Genomic DNA, 17,120 nt, shown 5'->3' with positions numbered 1-17,120 from the left:
AATTTTTCAATACACAAAATTCATGTATTAAACAAATAATTCTCATATATTATCGAATAAAAATAATATATATTAAAAAATTATATAATGGCTGATTAATATCTACTTGAGATATGTTGAAATTAACAAATTAATATTCTATATTGTATAAACTAATGCAACTAGAAGTGTGCTTTTGTATTAGTGTTTTTTAATTAAATTATACAGCTGCGCGGCTATATCTTTTAAATCTAATGTATGTAAATAGTATATCCATGCGGCGATACTTATTTTGACACGTGGCGCCTAATCGCTAAAGGGTCTTTTTTTTATTTTTTTTATAAAAAAGTAGTACAGTTACTCATCTACACTTGGTGTTTTTTTTTATTATTATTTTAATAGTATAGCCATGCGGCTATACTTATTTTGACACGCGGCAAAGAGTCATTTTTAAAAAACGTATAGCCGCCCGGCTAGACTTAGTGTTATTAATGTTTCTTAAAAATAGTATAGCCGATCGGCTATACTGGTTTTACACGTTGCGCTGTGCGGCTATTCTGTTTTTTAAAATAAATAGTATAGCCGCCGGCTATATTCCATTTTTGAATTTTTTTTTATAAAAATAGTATAGCCGTGCGGCTATATGTTTAAATACAATGTATTTAAATATTCAAATTTATTATATTTTAAAAGGCTATACATTGGCTATACTCTTTAAATATTCAAATTTATTATATTTAAACGGTGTAGCCGCGCGACTATACTATTTAAATAATTAAATTTATTATATTTAAGGAGTATATATATACGAATTTATGCTATTTAAGGAGTATAACTGCATAGCTATACTCTTTAAATATTTAAATTTATTCTATTTAAATAATTTTTAATAGAGATCTATAATACTTGGTCATAATCATGTTTAGCTTTGTCACAACCACGTCCGGAATCGTGCAAACTTAAGAGAAAAGCACGTACGAAAAAGAAAGCAAAAGTTCTATGAACTTCGTCACAATTTATGCTTAGTCATCTATCTTACCACCACAATTTACGCTTAGTCACCTATAAATCAACCAATCATTTGGGCTTATACATATAATGGAAAGTTAAATTAACTAAAATATGTCAAACTTAGGTTCAAAAGCCAAACCTGACTAGTTTGGATCGATTTCGATTTCTGTTTTATATTAACGAGAGCCGAAGAAAAAGACGAGTCATTTGCCTTCAAGCCCAAAATAAAATGGGTCGGGCCAAGCTTGGCATTTTTGGGAGTTTAGCTCTTGAAATAAGCCTGAAAAGGTCTTTGATTGGGTAAGCTTGTATGATCACTTGGACCTATTTTTGAAAGAAGCCCGAAAAAGTTCATAATCATCGCTTTGCCCCTTGTTTGCGCCGCTGAAGAACACGGCGACAAGAATGACATTTACATTCCACTTCAAAATTCTTCCTGTGCGTGGTCTTGGCGTGTTCAATGAAGCAAGACTTGAAGTCGAACTCTCGGGTGCACAAATAGCACATGTATCTCTCGGATGCAACAACCAGATGGACTAGCTGCTTGTACTTCAGCGAGGAAGCGTTGCTGGAAAATGTTTAAAGGCACAACTCACAATTTATTTTTTGTGTCTCTGTGTTTTTTGTCTCTTTAACATTTCATGATCAAACAACAGACATAAATGGCATTCACATTTAAGAATAATTAACATAAATTAAAATGATCGAGTAATTGTGCGTGTGGAAACAGAAAAGGCATATAATATCATTCTAGAAAGATGATTTATATGTTGGCTGCTAAGAAAGTGTGAACATATCAAATATTTATAAAATAGCAAAACGATTTTTATCTCCCTTTAGAGCATTTACAATCATATTCTCTTTCTTTTTTATATATATAAAAAACGATAGTATTTATTGATGAAACAGAATAAGTACAAAGCCACAAATGTACCGAAATGAGTACAATATCTCTAGTGACCAAATACAACAACATATTGATTTAATATGGAGAGAATTAAGCCTAGCAGCCCAAAGCGCTTGAACTCATACTAACAATACAAATGCACCGTGCAATAGCAAAAACGACAGATCCGTATCGCAGCTAAAAAGTTCATGAGAACTAAAATAAAATATTGAAAACTCCTAAAGAGTAATAGACTAAAACAAACAAAGAAACATGATCATTGTTTCACATCCTCTTTGATAACCTAAAAGACTCATAACGCCATACCGACTAAACCCTTAGTGGTGCACCAGCTAACCCCAACCCACACAAACTAGAAACTTCCATGATTGTAACTCCAAACTCTGAACTAGTGCCAAATTGTGTATGTGGACCAAAAGCGACAACTAAATCTTGGGGACAATGGTGTTTTACGGTGACTGCTTCAACAATAGCTATAAACTAGTATAGCAACCGGTGCTATCCCACAGCGTTAGCACATTGTCTCTCTGCAACCAAAAACATAAAAACAAAAACAAAACAAAACAAAACCAAGATACACGTGGATGAGGAAATGAAGAAGGAAAGGGAAGGGAAGAAGGGAAAGAGAAATAAGAGGGGTTGAGAGAAAAGAAAGAGGAAGAAGAAATGAGGGTAAAAAAATATGGGAGATGAGGGGTAGAGGGAGAGGGGCAGAGACCACATCCCCTTCGTGCACTGAACTGAATGGTATGAAGGGCTAGGGTTTTTTTTTTACTAAGAGGAGAATACGGGCAATTAAAATTTAGCTAAAAATACACACAATCTATTTTAGGAGCGCTCTATCACATTTGAAATCCAATCATACTCCCTAGTTTAGTTTTAAATTATAGGGAACTACTATGAGTGTTTTCTCTCTTCTCAAATTTAGAAGTTCTTAGAGATCTTTATATTTTAGGAGGTGGATAGGAGTATGGTTGGAGTTAAATTTTTCTAATTCTTCCATAAAATTTGTATAAATAGATGATTGAGGGTGCTAATTGCGGATGCTTTTACTCATGAACAAATACATGACGTTGGATGTGATGACCATTGACCAGTATATAACCGCGGAGTGCGCACGTTAGTACAAACCGCGCCACCCTAATTAATTTGGGAGTTTCACTAAAACACAAAAAATGGAAGCTGAAATTATAAAAAAATTTAACACCCAAAACACTTTATATACACACCCAAAACCCATCATTACACACACTCAAAACTCATTTATAAACACACCCAAAAAATATACAATTGTTGACTTTGAGGTTAATTTTAAGTGTGTTTCTATGTTTAAATAGTGTTTGATTTTTTTATAAATATATATATAAGATTGAGTTTATTTATAAATTTGTAAATTAATTTTAGAGGCCGAAATTTAAAGCGCGAAATTTAATTATTCCAAAACCAAAACCAGTCCGTTGTTTCTCTCGCTCTCAAATTTTGAAAGCTGAAATGCGAACTCGCTACCTCAACATCGACTACTTCACCGTCACTCCAATCCAAGCCCTAGAAACCCTAACCTTCCTTCACCTCCCAATCCCTCACCTCGCTCACTCTCATCTCTCAACCTTCAATGGCCTCCATTTCCTCCACTTCGACGCGGTCCTCGAATTTTCGCTCCAAATCGAACAGTTACCGATCGAAACCGCTCTCTCCAAGTTCTTCTCCGACGTTCTTCCTCAGAGTATCGATCTCGATGCTTCAGACTTTGAGATCGTCGGTTCGTCTCCAACTTCTAGAAGTTTCGGATCCGGAAGCCATGGGCTACAGTTTTCAGAGGTAACTGATTAGGAATTTGATGAGTATTCACAATGTAGTTAATTTTGAAATTGCCTGTGGATGAAGCTTTCAATTATAGGATTGTCATGCTTCTTCTTCTTCAAATGAAAAAAAGAGTTACGAGAATGATTATTCAATCTAACTTATAGGTTCTGTTTGGCCGCTATGCGTATTGTGTATTAGAAGAAGAGGACACAGGAAAATTCAATCTATAATTCTCTTGAATTGTTTTCCTATTTTTCTGAAATTTAATTATGGCAATTGCTAATAACGTTTAAAGAAAGAGGAAAATTACTAAAGAAGCGACTGCTGATTGATTGATTTTAGTTGCTGACAATATTATTTAAGAACTAAGAAAATTTTAAATCGTTTTTTTGTTTCTCAATTTCTCATTGCTTATGCTACAAAATGTTGATATGAGTACAATTTTTCCGCTATGTAGTGTGTGGATACCACGGGACAATGAGAAGCTACGTAGATATTTTGTTTTTATCATTTTTAGTCTTACTTTTGATGTATGGAAATCTAAAAAGAAGGCTACCTGCACGAAGTATATATTTTCTTCTCAAGGTTTCAGTTTGTCTAGTTGACAACTTCATAGGGAAGCTCTTACTTTGATGTCAAAGTTGATAGAAGATTATGAATTCTGAAACTGAACTTATATTTTAGGCAGTTCTGGTAATTACATTTTGAAGCGATTCAAAAAGGTACCTGTAAAAATTCTGCTGAGTGGTATTCGTATAATATTTTGGTTTCTGGTGGTGACCTTCTGCAGAAAGCCGAGGTCCTCAAAAGGGAGAAGGAATTAGAGAATCAGCTTACTTTTGCTTCCGGTCCTCTGGAGATTGAAATTCGGAAAGTATGACAATGGCATTTTCAGATTTCACAGCTGTTATCATGTTTGTTGTGGTCTGAACAGTCAAACTTATGTTACTGTAGAAGGATAATGGCAGAAGAGATGAAGAGAAAGATGCGATCAAGTATAACGTACTCCAATTTGAAACACAAGAGCTGGATGTATTCTTGGTAAAATGAATGTCTATCTGGTAATGTACAATTTGGTTCCACATCCACATGAGAATTACTATGTTTACATAATATTTTCGTCTGTTATGTGCAGGAAAATGCTTACATTTATGAGAAAGAGGAGATCCAGATTATTTCAGAAGTTCAAGAGACTCAAATTAACCTAGTAAATGTCTCTTGAAAATTCATGATTCAGTTATAAGTTGCTATTGTACTAAGCTTCAGTCTTTCCATTCAGTTGATGCAGGATAAATAGCACTGGCACTTCCCAACCTTAAGAGTGACTTGTCTGTCTTATGTGTGATTAAATTTTTAATGGTGAAACATGATATTTGCCAGTTGTAATGATTATAACCATAATTATTTTCATAATTGTCATATTAGGTAGTGCAATTCTAAGGTTTTTTAAACTTATTTTATTTTTTGGAATTTCCCTTTGATAGGGAAGGGATGGATCTAGAAATAATTATAGGTTGTATTCTCCTTAGTCAGCTTGATTGCTAACAAGTATTGATATTAAATTTGTCTGAGGGTATGTGTTTCTGATCCCTAACTGTATATTATGAGGGGGATGCTAATGAAGTAGACTTTTTCTTCCAGGAAACGATCAATCTTACAATAGAGTATCCTTGGGAAGTTCATGAATCAGTTCATACAGTTGAAGACTTTCATTCAGAGTATCGCATGGATCAAAAGGCTTATTTGTTCGAAGATGATGGTTCTTATAAGGACCAAATGCACTTTTATCAGACTTTCCCTCTATTAGAAGCAAATGAGATAACTCTGCAAACTTTGACAGGTTTGTCAGTTGAGGATGAACTTTCTTCTGTTTACGAAAATATTGAGCCCCAACATTGGGCTCAAAAGGATAACCTGAATGGCAAGGAGCTTTTGGGTACCAAGGAATACGGGATATTAGAACAGTGTCTTAGATCTGATGTTGGGTCCCTTGACATTACTCCTGAGATGGACTTATTAAGCATGGTGGAAATGTCACAGATTCAGGGACACATTGCATATCAAGGAGTGTCCTTAGGTGCTTGTTTTCAATCTATGGGCCCGGTTGTTTTTCAGGAATTTCAGATTCTTGATTTGGACACATCTCAGAATTTTGAAGTCCTCTTTACTGCACAAACAGCAAATGAACCAGAAACGTGTCACTGGATGTTTAACAGAGACGTGAACTTCAGTACTTTAATTGTCAGTCATGAGCTAGCCCTGGTTGATGAAACATTCAAATCATTGCCTGTACCTGTTCTCTCTGATCATGAAAAGATAAGTTCATTATATGTTGTTATTGAGGAAACACTAAATGACTTAAAACCGCAGCCCCTATCTGCTTCAGATAGGATTTACTTGGATTGGCATCTTCTCGAGAAAGATAAATGCAATTTTCAGACTTATTCCTCCCATCAGAAAGTGTTGGAGGACATGAGTTCACTCAGCACCTGTTTTGATTGGGATTCCTATGATGAAGGAAAGTTGGTGTATGACTTTGCTTTCTCCGAAAATGCTTTCTCCGATGATTCTGTAAATGGGTTAAACACAGAAGAAAACAAAGAAATACAGGAGTTGCTTTCTGATGGCATTCCCATGCTTGCTGGTCATCTTGGAGATGGTTCAGCCAAACTATCAGACGACAATTTTCCACAGCCAAAAAACGGAGAGGATATAGATAAAAGAAGTGCTGAGAGGGCTTCATCGTTTTTCGAGTCTATGTCCCAATTCAATGATTTTGACTTTTTCTTGAATCCTCGGAAGGCCTCTACAGGTGAAAATAGCAATTGTGCAGTTACCAAAGTTGATAACACTGCTACATTTACTGAGGTTTTTCCCTGCAATTACTCGTTATTTATGTGAATTTGTCTCTCTTGTTTATCTTATTGTTTATCTGTTGTTTCATATATGGATAGCTTATTAATTCAAACTTACCACTCTACAAATAACGCAAGCTGTTTGCACAGGGAGAACAGTCTCATTCTACATCTGCTCCAGTTGGGAATATAAATGATCAGAAGTCAAGGGAACTCTTGAACATTTTTCCTGGTGAGGAAAATAATGATATGAGATCTAAAGAAGCAGCAAATGAAGTAGAAGCTAGGAGTATGCCCCTACCCAACCCTTCTATGCCATCTGCAATGGACACTGAGCATACTCAACAGAACATGATGTCTTTCCCTGAGATGGTCATTATTGTAAACACTCAAAATCTTGAAAAGGAAATGATAGTATCCAGAAGAAGTACCTACCAAAAAATTCTTGCAAAGGAGAAAGAAGGGGCACAAGTTGTAGAACGTGATTCAGATTTACCTGTGGATATTATAATCAGTTCTGCAATTTGTTTAGTGTGGTATGATTGCAGAAACATAGGAAAGAAAGCAACTGCTCTTGATGAAGCTTCTTCATGCTTACCTTTGTGCATTGAGGACATTGCCACAAATGTTTTGACGTTGCTGAGTTTCACTTTCAGTGGCTGCATTATGGTAGTTACCTTTACAATGTTTTGCAGTTTTTACTCTTTTTTATTTGCTTTGCTAAATCTTTATTTCTTGCTTAGCTCATAAGGCAAATGAGTCAACTTTAGCATCCTTAGATTCTAGATTCTAGTTGATTTACTTTTCCGCACTGAAGTGATATAAATTCTTTTTTTTCCTGTGTTTTATCTTTTAACAGGTGTTTGAGGGAGAACAGAGCTTCCTATCCACTGTAATGGAATCCTCAGATGGACTTTATGCTGCCGCAGCGAGCCTGGGAATTGATTTGCAGCTTTTCAACTCGTACTCATCTGAGTTGACTGATGAAATTATATTGAGCTGCATGGGATATGCCACGAAGTTGACTAGGTGGATATATCCTCGAATGCCTGAATCGGAAACTCTTGCAGAATCATTCCTTACCAAGTTCCCTTCGGTAAATTCCTTGACAGCTCATGCAATACTGTCTTCAGGAGGCTTGCTCAAAGAGTTTCTTGAATGGTCCTATGAAACCAGGATCTGTGCAATTCAAAAATATCAAGTTCCTGATGAAAGTATCACACTATTCAGTGCTTTATGCAAATATGGTGAACTGGAAGATTCTAAATCAATTATGACAGACTGCTCCTCTTCAGTGTCTTCAGGTCCGGATTCAGGAAGATTCAGAAAGAGACGAAAATACAATGGTAGCCCTGACAAATATGAGATACAAATGAATGGCTTATTGCATGTGGAGCAGTTAAACCGATTCACTGATGGCATCTTGGATCCTTCTACAATCTCCAAGCTACCTGATTCATGTATGTCAAAAAGCCCCAAAAGACATGATGAGTTCAGAAGGCCTAGGTTCTCTCAGAATGATTTGCTTGATCAAGAACAGGGTTTGGATATGGATATGATGATGAGTCCTTTTAGGGTTCTTGAGACATATGATTCTCAGATCGCCAAAGGGCCTCAGTCATTAAACGAGATAAAAAGGTCTTGTTTATCTTCGGAGGGTAAGCTATCAGGCCAGAAACACCGATCAAATATGCCTATCATGAACAAATTTGATTTGAATACCATGAAGAACTCTGAGATTCTGCTTGAGGACCTAAGAGGGGAAGTCATTGACCTAACAGATAGTCCTGTATTAGATGAGGACTTTTCTTCCATTGCCAACTCCATGAAATTCTCATCTTTGATGCCTGAGTTGGAAATAGATTCCACAAGGAAGTCTAAAGCTGCGAGAAAATTGTCATTTGATTCAAGCAGTCACCGTACATTCCCAACAGCTGCTGAAATAAACTCAAGTTCAACTGTTTGGCATTCTGTAAAAGACCCAAGAAAAAGTTCGCAAGTTGGAGCCAACAATAACTCAGATATGGATCTTGAACACGATGTTTTCTCATTGAGACACCGTAACAAGCCCTTAGAGGAGGGTTTTATGCAGAGGTCCGGTGGAAAAACCCAAGGGCTACATCTCCACGAGAATGATATATCACATTATGGAGGAACACCACTCAAAAATGCTCTCCGTTCGGCCAATTCACAACAAAATACTCCCTGGACAATAGAGTTTCTGAACAGAATCAAGGAAAAGAGCAGGTTGCGTCAACAGTCCCTTCCACGTGACTTATCTGGACCTAGTTTGGGTTATTTAGGGAATGTATCGAAAGTTACCAAGAGAAGAAGTCCATCAATTATTGAGTTTTTCAAGTACCAAGGTGGTAACACTCCGAGAAAATTACCAGAAACAAAGAGGCAGAAGCGACCTTTACAATCATCAAGCTCATCCAAGAAAGAAAAAGGTTCAGCATCTCCTCTTACAGCATGGACACCTGCTGATAAGAGAGCGAGACAGGTTGTCTAGTATCCCTTTTGGCATTTTGATAGTATGAATTTTGTTTTATTATAATTCACTTGCATAGACGGCATTCCTGTCTTTCATGGTTTCATACTGATTATCAAAATTAATTTATTCACTTGATCAACTGCAGACACTATCTTTTGCAATGAATGATAGCGGAAGCCAAACAAAGCTGGTCTGGAGTGATGGAAGTCATGGCCTGAGGAAAAAGTTTTAGATTCAAACACGACAGGGCTAGGTATGTTGGTGCAGATGTTTCCTTTTATATTTTCCTGGATGGAACATTAAAATGATATATGTTGCATGTCGGTTTCTGAATGGATACTTTTCTGCCAGTTGCTGTAATTAGTATTGATATGACAAAATCGTTGGAATATAATTGGCCTCTTATCAGTATGCTTGAGCATAACATTTTAAAATAAATTAGTGGCCAATGGCCATGCTAGACGTGTGGCCAAAAATATTGAACAGCTAGTAACTAAAAACTCATGTCACAACTTCTTGTATTCTCTAATGTGCTTTTTTGCCCCGTCCATGTCTTAATTTGCGAAGAAACTTTGCACGCATTTCTCTCTCTCTCTCTCTCTCTCTCGTGTTAGTGGCTACCCACGTCATATTGATCACTACTGACAATTAACTGAACTCGAACTACTTCAGTGTCCCAATTTTATGATAGACATCTCTGTTTTCATTAACCAAATTTGCACATTGAAAAAAGTTGTATATTAAATTCTCTAGACGAATATCATGAATGAATGAGTAATGCTGATACAAAAAAAATTATGTTAACTATAATGAACATGGTACAATATTCATGAAAACTGAACTCACTTATGAATCCTAGATCTTCATCCTTCGTACTCCCAGAGTCCCAGATGGGTTCTAATTGGAGAGCGATGAACAGAGTCATGAGAAAGTAATGTCTATTGCAGCAGAGTCTATGTCTTGATAATGCTCGGGTAATAGGCTAATAGTAATGGATAATGCTTTAGACTAGTTTTATCGATAAATGCAAATTAGGGAGAAATTTTTTTTATTATAAAGAAACCATTATAGCCGCGCGGCTATACTATTTATTTATTTATTTATTTTAAAGCGTATAGCAGAATAGACTATTTTAAAAGTATTGCCGCTATACTGTAGAAATAGAATATTTTAAAAGTATAGCCGTGCTGCTATACTTTATAAATACCGTAACCTGAATTTCTCTTTTTTAATTAATTTAATTATTACTTATGTTTTAATTATTGTTTACTTAGTAAATAATTAGTATTTAAGAATTTTATCAAATTTAAATATTTTAAAAACTTTTTTTAAAAAAATTATTGACCTAAAGATACTGAGTTTATATTTATTTTTAAAAAACCTCTCCCAACGAAATTTTCACACAGTATATGCCAAGAAAGATTTGCGGATTAGATCTCTCCGAAATTTCACAAGATAGTTATTTTCGTCGGAAAGGCATAGACCTGTGCTTTGCCCTTTTTTTTTTCTTTTTCTTTAAATATATAAAAATATAAAATTAGTTTCTTTACTTTTTTTTTGGCCAACTTCTTTAATTTAATATATATAATTAAGAAATACCTTAGCCTTTTTTTAATTACTTTAATTAGTAAGTATGTTTTAATTATTATTTCTTTAGTGAATATTTAAATTTTTTACTGATTTTTTAAATTACTTAGTATATAGTAAATAATAATTAAAATAAATGCGTATGTGTACAATATGTGTATAGTTTGCTTTTATATATTTAAAAAAACGCGCATTATACCAAGTCTTTAAGACGTATACGGAAAATGAAAGTATTATTGACAAATACGTATGTATGTGTATAATACGAGTATTAAATGAGAAAATGCTAAATTCTTTATACGGATAATAACTCTGAAAAAGTAAAAAATCAAAAGGGGACAATAGCTATACCTTCGAATAGTAGTTATGTTTTTTAAATAACTATACCTTTTTAATGGCATAATTTGGATTTCTCTTTTTTAATTACTTTAATTAGTAGTTATATTTTAATTAATGAAAAATATGCGTGTGATGCGTGATTCAATCAAGAACTTGACAGGTTCTGCAATTGTAGTTGTTTTTTTTTGTTTTGGTGAAAAAAATATGAGGGCTAGGTTGGGTGAGGAGAAAGGAAGGAGTCGAGGTAGGGGTATTTTGGAAATAATGGAGGGTCAATGGAGAGTGAAATAGCGCTAGAGGAGGGAAACAAAAATCTCAAATTGGATAAGAACTGAGAGTTCATAAGTATATACATTGGAAGGCTGCATCCGTTGGAAGTTTGGCAAATGCTTGACTCACAAGAATGAAGCCTAAGTCAAAATTAGTCTCACGTTGGAAAACTAGAGTTCCGTGAAGGTCTTTATAAGACTTACTTTTAGCAATAGGATAGTTTGAATTGGGCTATGCAAGTGGCCTAATCGAGTGGCTTGTGGCCCAATTAATTAAAGGACACTGCAACCTATTTAGGTTTGAAAACTTGCCTTCAAGTTTATTATATCTTCATACAGCTTTGTGTTTTCCTTTGTACAAACACAATAAATTTTTTATCCACTTACAAGTAAAGCATTTGAGGCTTCGGTTTGAGCTTGAGCCGGAGGTTTGTTTGGCAAAGTCTCCTTTCGGTTCTCTCGTGTCTGCATTGTAAACAAATTACTTCGCCACGAGGAGGAAGAAGAGCAGGTTGAGAGAGCTCAAGACAGCCAAGAACAAACAGTAGTAGTCGAAATGAGAGATCTTTAGGTTGACCAAAATCCAATCCCTGCCATGTTGCTTGGTGATGTTTGAAACTGTTGAGAGAAGAAAACTACTAAGAAAGCTTCCAATTCCCAAGCTGGTTGTGAAGTATGAGGTCCCCAGCTGCAATTCCGTAATCTGTACAGTTCCCAAGGCTCAACATCTCAGAGGATGCTAGTTCTTCTTACTGCTTCTGAGGTTACGCACAGTCATTACAAGTTGTTGCCGTTCACCTTCAACCTCTGCAAATCTGAGACTTATCTCTGAATATCTTTCTTGCATATCCTTTAGTTCTTTTTCCATAGATTTGTTTCTTTCCTTCAGTAATGTCAATTCAGTCAGCAAGTCTGTAAAATTATTCTCATCACTGGTATGGAAAGTGGAGGCTTTCAACTTTTTCTCTGAGCAATCTTCTGTTTTCCTGTGAAATACAATGAAAAGTTAATCAATGGCTATTCTGTAAAGTTGCACTCTACTTCTTTACTGGTGACAGTAGTTCTTTTTGCTCACATCTACATGCATACTTTGATCAAAACTCAAAAATAAAAACAATAAACAGCTGGTATGTAGATGGAATGGTATAATTGGATAATTAGTTGGGATAAGCAGAGATGAAGTCAAAGTTTGATTGATTGAATGCTTGTACCTTTGACCCTGTAACTGAGATATTTGTTTCCTCAAGCTTTCTTTTGCCAATGCTTCCTTATACAAGGTATCCTTAAACTCCTTGTGCTGGGTCCTCAGGTTTTCCACTTCTGACTTCAGATAAGTGATTGTCGTTTCCTTCTCTTCTTTTAAAGATCTCATATTGGTAAGTTCTTCATGTGTTTTCTCTGCTTCCTGCTTTGCTGAAGCAAATCTTTTCTCCAAATTATCCTTTTCAACATTCAAACACTGGATCCGCATCTCATTTTCAGCAATTAGTTTGTTCATTTGTTTCAAATCTCCTCTCAATTTCTCTTCCTCCTGTTTTGTGGAGTTAGAATTCTCTTCTGTGAGCCTTTCTATCTCAGCTTTGAGCATTTGCATTTTCATTGAGAGAGCTTCATGTTCTTCCTCCTCATGCTTTTTTGCATGTTCAAGGAGCTTGGATTTATTGTCTAGTTCCAATGATATCTGCTTTATATGTTTTGCTTTCACATCAATCTGGTTGACAAGATCTTGCAATCTTACTTCATTCTGGTCCTTAATCAGCTCTAACTTTTCATTGGCTTCCTGGAGCATCTCTTCCAGAATTCTGTTCTGCTGACGCAGTTCATTAGCTTCTGCCAGTGCTTTTGTGGCCTGCTTCTCATTTTCATCAACCTTAGATGTCATTTCCACAGAAAGCCTTCTAAACTCCTCTTGAAGACGCTCAGCTGTAACAGAATTATTCCACCTTGTCTTTTTCAATGCTTCCTCTGCTTGGATGGCCCTCTGTTCTTGCTCAACCTTGGCACATGTCACGGCCTCCAGTTTCTCTTCAAATCCCTTGGCCTGCGTCTCCAGTTCTATCTCCAAAGACTTAACCTCACTTTCAAGTTCCTGAATGGAGATCAAACATTCTGCAAATTCATGTGCTTGCTTCTCGATTGTTTCTTCTGATCTCTCTAACTGAGATTCAAGCTCTTTTATAGTAGCTATATAGCCTGCCCGCTCATTTTCCATCTCTGTTCGTAGTCTTTCTTGGTTACGATCTAACTTCAAAGAGATGCCACAGTTGTCCTGCTTTAAAAGGTCATAGTCCAAGGTGAGCTGTTTTATATGCGCATCTTGCTCTTCCCTCTTCTTCTCGTGGGTGTCTATTTCACTAAGAAGTTCTCTGATCTTAAGCTTCAAGGATTCTACTTCCTGGACATCACTGTGTTTCTTAGTCAGTTTCCCTGCAGATTTTTGGATTTCATCCTCAAACATTTTACCCATCACTTTGGAATTCTTTTCAGTTTCTAACTTGCTTGAAAGATCAGCTACTTCCCTTTTTTCCTTCTCCAACGCGTCTTCAAGATCCTTCACCACTAGGACTAACTCAGAATTTGAATCTTGTGTCCTCTGCAGTTGCAAGTGAAGATTGGTTCTAACTTTCTTTTCAAAATTAAGCTCTTGCTTGATTGCTTCTAACTGAACTCTTGTATCCTTGGTCTCGGGCTGCAACTTTTTGAAAGCCTGTTCCCCATCGCTACGTCCCTGCGAGGACTTAAGTTGTTCGCATTCTATTCTGAGTGCATCTCTCTCCTCTTTAAGGCTAATAACTTGTCTTGAGAGATTCTGTCCTTGTTTACTCTCTTTGGCCATCTGTTTCCGAAGAGACTGTAACTCCAGTTCTGATAGGTCTGCCTGCCTCATAAGAACAGCAATTTCATTTCTGAGTTTCTCAATGGAATCATCTGAACCTGCTTGCACCCTTTCGGTTGGAAGCTTGTCTTCAACACTATTTGGTGAATCAAATAAACTTCCATCTGATGACCAATCCAAGCTTGATTTTTGACGCATATGGTTTTTTATTGCGGTGGCACCGTTGTTTCCGTTTTGAGGCATGGAGTTTTGTTCAAGGGGTGACAGGGAACTGGCAGCATCCTGATGGCCATTAGTGGTTTTGTCGCAGGCTCCATTCTGTTCGACAGCATGAAATACATCTGTGTTAAGTTCATTTTAATAATTTCATCCCGTCTGAACTGCGTTAAAAGAAAATGCTAGAAAATACCGTACTTCCGTAAAACTGAGGTGGTTGCTTCCATCTGTATCCCAATTGCTGTTTTGGATGTCCATGCTGCTATGGCGTGAAAGAGTCGGATCATCAGCTTCTTCAATTTCCCTGAGATTAGATAAATTTTATTATTAACTAGCAGAAGGGGAAAGCAAAAGAAAATTAAAATACATAAAAGTTAGAGAAGGAAAGAATGACGCGTCAGTGTTGATTGTCACCTTTGATCACCATCTTCCTGAATCCTGTGAATTGTTACCTGTCTCAATAATTTTCGTAAGTATTAGGATTTTTTTTTTTGAAGTCAATGACATTGAAGTTTTGTTTTGTTCTGAGAACAGACAGAACTAGTTGTGTTAAATCATGAGAATTTCTCGAGTGCGTGTGTGTTTCAGAGTGAGAGAAATAGAGAGGACTGACATGTAAAACTACACCAGAGTTTGCAAATTTAAGAGGCAGAATGACTGTTAGGGGTTCAGTTTCTGCCACAATATCTGCAAAATCAATTGAAGCTTCTCCAAGATAACCAGCTTTTGACGAGCCCTGCAATAACCCATTAGAATTAGAACATACCAAAAGAAGCCCAGAAACAAAAAGGCAAAGTGAGAAAAAGAAAAACTCTCAAAACAATATATTCTTCCATACAGTTGAAACAATGAAGTGATAAATCTTCTCTTTCAGTTTTCCCGTTTTTGATTCCTCAATGAGTTTCACTGATTCATAAACTGGATTCTCCCAAATACAGGTTCCATCCTGAACTGCAGCTTTTCCTAGTTTCACCGTCGGCTTTCCGACGTCGTCCGGCACCAAAGACAACATCAAAGCAGGCTTTTTCAATTTCGGCACCTGAGATGAAAATGGTCAGGAAGAAACCAGGTATGATAAATCTCGTCTCTGTAGATCACATTTCAGATGAACTCGTTTGAATACAAAAAATTGAAACTTCCAACCCATTGAGAGTAAGTAGTAGCAGGAAAGAAGATGGTTTAGTTTATGCGCGTCGAAAATCATACCTGCGTTGCCTGAAACTGCAGTTGGAATATAGCTTTTATCTTCTTCTTCTTGCTCCATGACTTGAACATGTTTTTCAGTCTTCTTGAGTCTTGTTGAGTTTTCAGATCTCAGAAATCCAAGTCACTGTCTTCGTCTAAGACTTTAGCAAACAATGCCTGCCATTCTGAGCTTATTCACCGAAAGAATTAGGCTGATATGGTTAGAAGTCCAAGTAAGGTATTTTTCTTTGAAAATAACACATGAATATTCTGAAATGCCCGTCTAGCTGTTAAACCTCACATCTAGCTGTAAGTAGTAGATACTTCGTAGACTTTGAAGAAGAAGACTCAGGGCAGCAAAAGATACAAATAAAAAATGTTATTGCAGAAACAAAAGAAGAAGCTTCGCTGTAATGGATTTAATGCAATCGTTATATGTTTCAAGAAAGATATCTGAATCGCATTACAGTTTACTTTCCGCTTTTAAAAAGGTTAATAATGCGTCGTTCGTAGAGTTTAAATGACGGAAATTACGCCTCCTCCTTTTGGTAAGTAAAACGGCCCTGCTCTTTAATTTTAGATCTTCATTACCCGAAAGATGGCCTTCTTTACGGGCTGCGAATCCTATGCGGATTAGGTCAGTTGATTAAGACAGTATTTCACTTGAATTCAAACATCGTCCCCATAGATTGTTAAACTAATATAAAATATCGTTATTGTCAAAAGTTAAAACCACATGATAGTGAAAACTTTACTTGACCAGAGTATGAAGGTCTAATAGGCCACTCGAAAAGTGACATGAGGACAACCAGAGTTTGATAGGTCACCTTGGAAGTATTGATTAAGAAAATGGTCCTGCCATGAGAAAAACAATCTCATCATCATAGGGCCCGGCCAGTCTGAAAAGATTAATAGAAGTTGCTACATTTATGTGAGTGCCTGCCTGCCTTGTCGGTTGTCCAAGACTAAGCCAAATTCCTCAATTAATAAGATAATAATTGAGGAGGCACATGGCGTTGGTTGGAGCCTTGGTTCAACGTCAACACGTGCCCTGCTCTGTGCTCCACGTGATCGTATTTATCTTCTTTCCCCTATTTTCTTATAAATTTGGAACATGAAATTTGTTATTTTTGCGGAGTAACAGCTTCCTAGTTGATTTTTTGGGTATAGAAAACAGGACAGGAGCAGACAATTTTAGTCATAAACATTTAAATGACATTCTGGCTGGGCATATGAATGGCAATGCTGCTAGGTTTTTAGGTGCATTGCTCCTTCTCAATGCTTTCTGGGGTCCAATTTGTGAATCAGATGTCTCTGTCTGTTCCCGAATCACTACTTCACCAATAAATTACTTAGGATTTGACCTCAAAAACAACGTAGCATAGCATAGCCATGCTACTTCTCCTCGTATTATAGTCAGCCAATTAAGGATGGCAGACGATTAACTAGAAAACTAGTTCAACTATGAATAGTTGGGGGTGGGCTTTTATTGATTTTATTTATTTAAGTGCGAGTATTATTGAATGAATACGATACAAGGAACGTAGAGTAGAGGGGAAATGATTAAAGATGTCACTTGTTTTCTGTTTGCTTTTTCAATTTTTGGGTCTGTTCTTGACAATGAAATGCTTGAGTTCAA

The 17,120-nt window shown here is 36.3% G+C and overlaps 2 protein-coding genes across 3 annotated transcripts; one reads left to right on the top strand and one right to left on the bottom strand.

Annotated features, from left to right (window-relative positions):
• The first annotated feature begins 3,326 nt into the window (after nucleotides 1–3,326).
• Nucleotides 3,327–15,371, top strand: SHOC1 (shortage in chiasmata 1). Of its 2 annotated transcripts, none has more exons than XM_089052008.1 (9): nucleotides 3,327–3,715; nucleotides 4,491–4,574; nucleotides 4,655–4,741; nucleotides 4,836–4,907; nucleotides 5,342–6,568; nucleotides 6,706–7,224; nucleotides 7,415–9,058; nucleotides 9,195–9,302; nucleotides 15,235–15,371. In XM_089052008.1, the coding sequence occupies exons 1-8, from the start codon at nucleotides 3,389–3,391 to the stop codon at nucleotides 9,279–9,281; spliced, it is 4,047 nt and encodes a 1,348-aa protein (XP_088908134.1). In that variant the 5' UTR covers nucleotides 3,327–3,388; the 3' UTR covers nucleotides 9,282–9,302; nucleotides 15,235–15,371. The 2 variants fall into 2 exon arrangements, with proteins under 2 accessions (XP_088908134.1, XP_088908133.1); XM_089052007.1 differs by having other exon boundaries at nucleotides 4,836–4,913.
• On the bottom strand, nucleotides 11,538–15,643 carry LOC103333220 (Myosin heavy chain-related protein). Its single transcript, XM_008236030.3, has 7 exons — nucleotides 15,503–15,643; nucleotides 15,135–15,335; nucleotides 14,910–15,032; nucleotides 14,711–14,748; nucleotides 14,495–14,600; nucleotides 12,456–14,398; nucleotides 11,538–12,230 (listed from the first exon to the last, which is right to left on the bottom strand). The coding sequence occupies exons 1-7, from the start codon at nucleotides 15,569–15,571 to the stop codon at nucleotides 11,984–11,986; spliced, it is 2,727 nt and encodes a 908-aa protein (XP_008234252.2). The 5' UTR covers nucleotides 15,572–15,643; the 3' UTR covers nucleotides 11,538–11,983.
• Nucleotides 15,644–17,120: the final 1,477 nt, after the last annotated feature.

Source organism: Prunus mume, linkage group LG5 (assembly GCF_029339155.1).
Source record: "Prunus mume cultivar Tortuosa linkage group LG5, ASM2933915v1, whole genome shotgun sequence".
Classification (NCBI taxonomy): domain Eukaryota; kingdom Viridiplantae; phylum Streptophyta; class Magnoliopsida; order Rosales; family Rosaceae; genus Prunus; species Prunus mume.
This window is presented reverse-complemented; position numbering and strand designations above follow the sequence as displayed.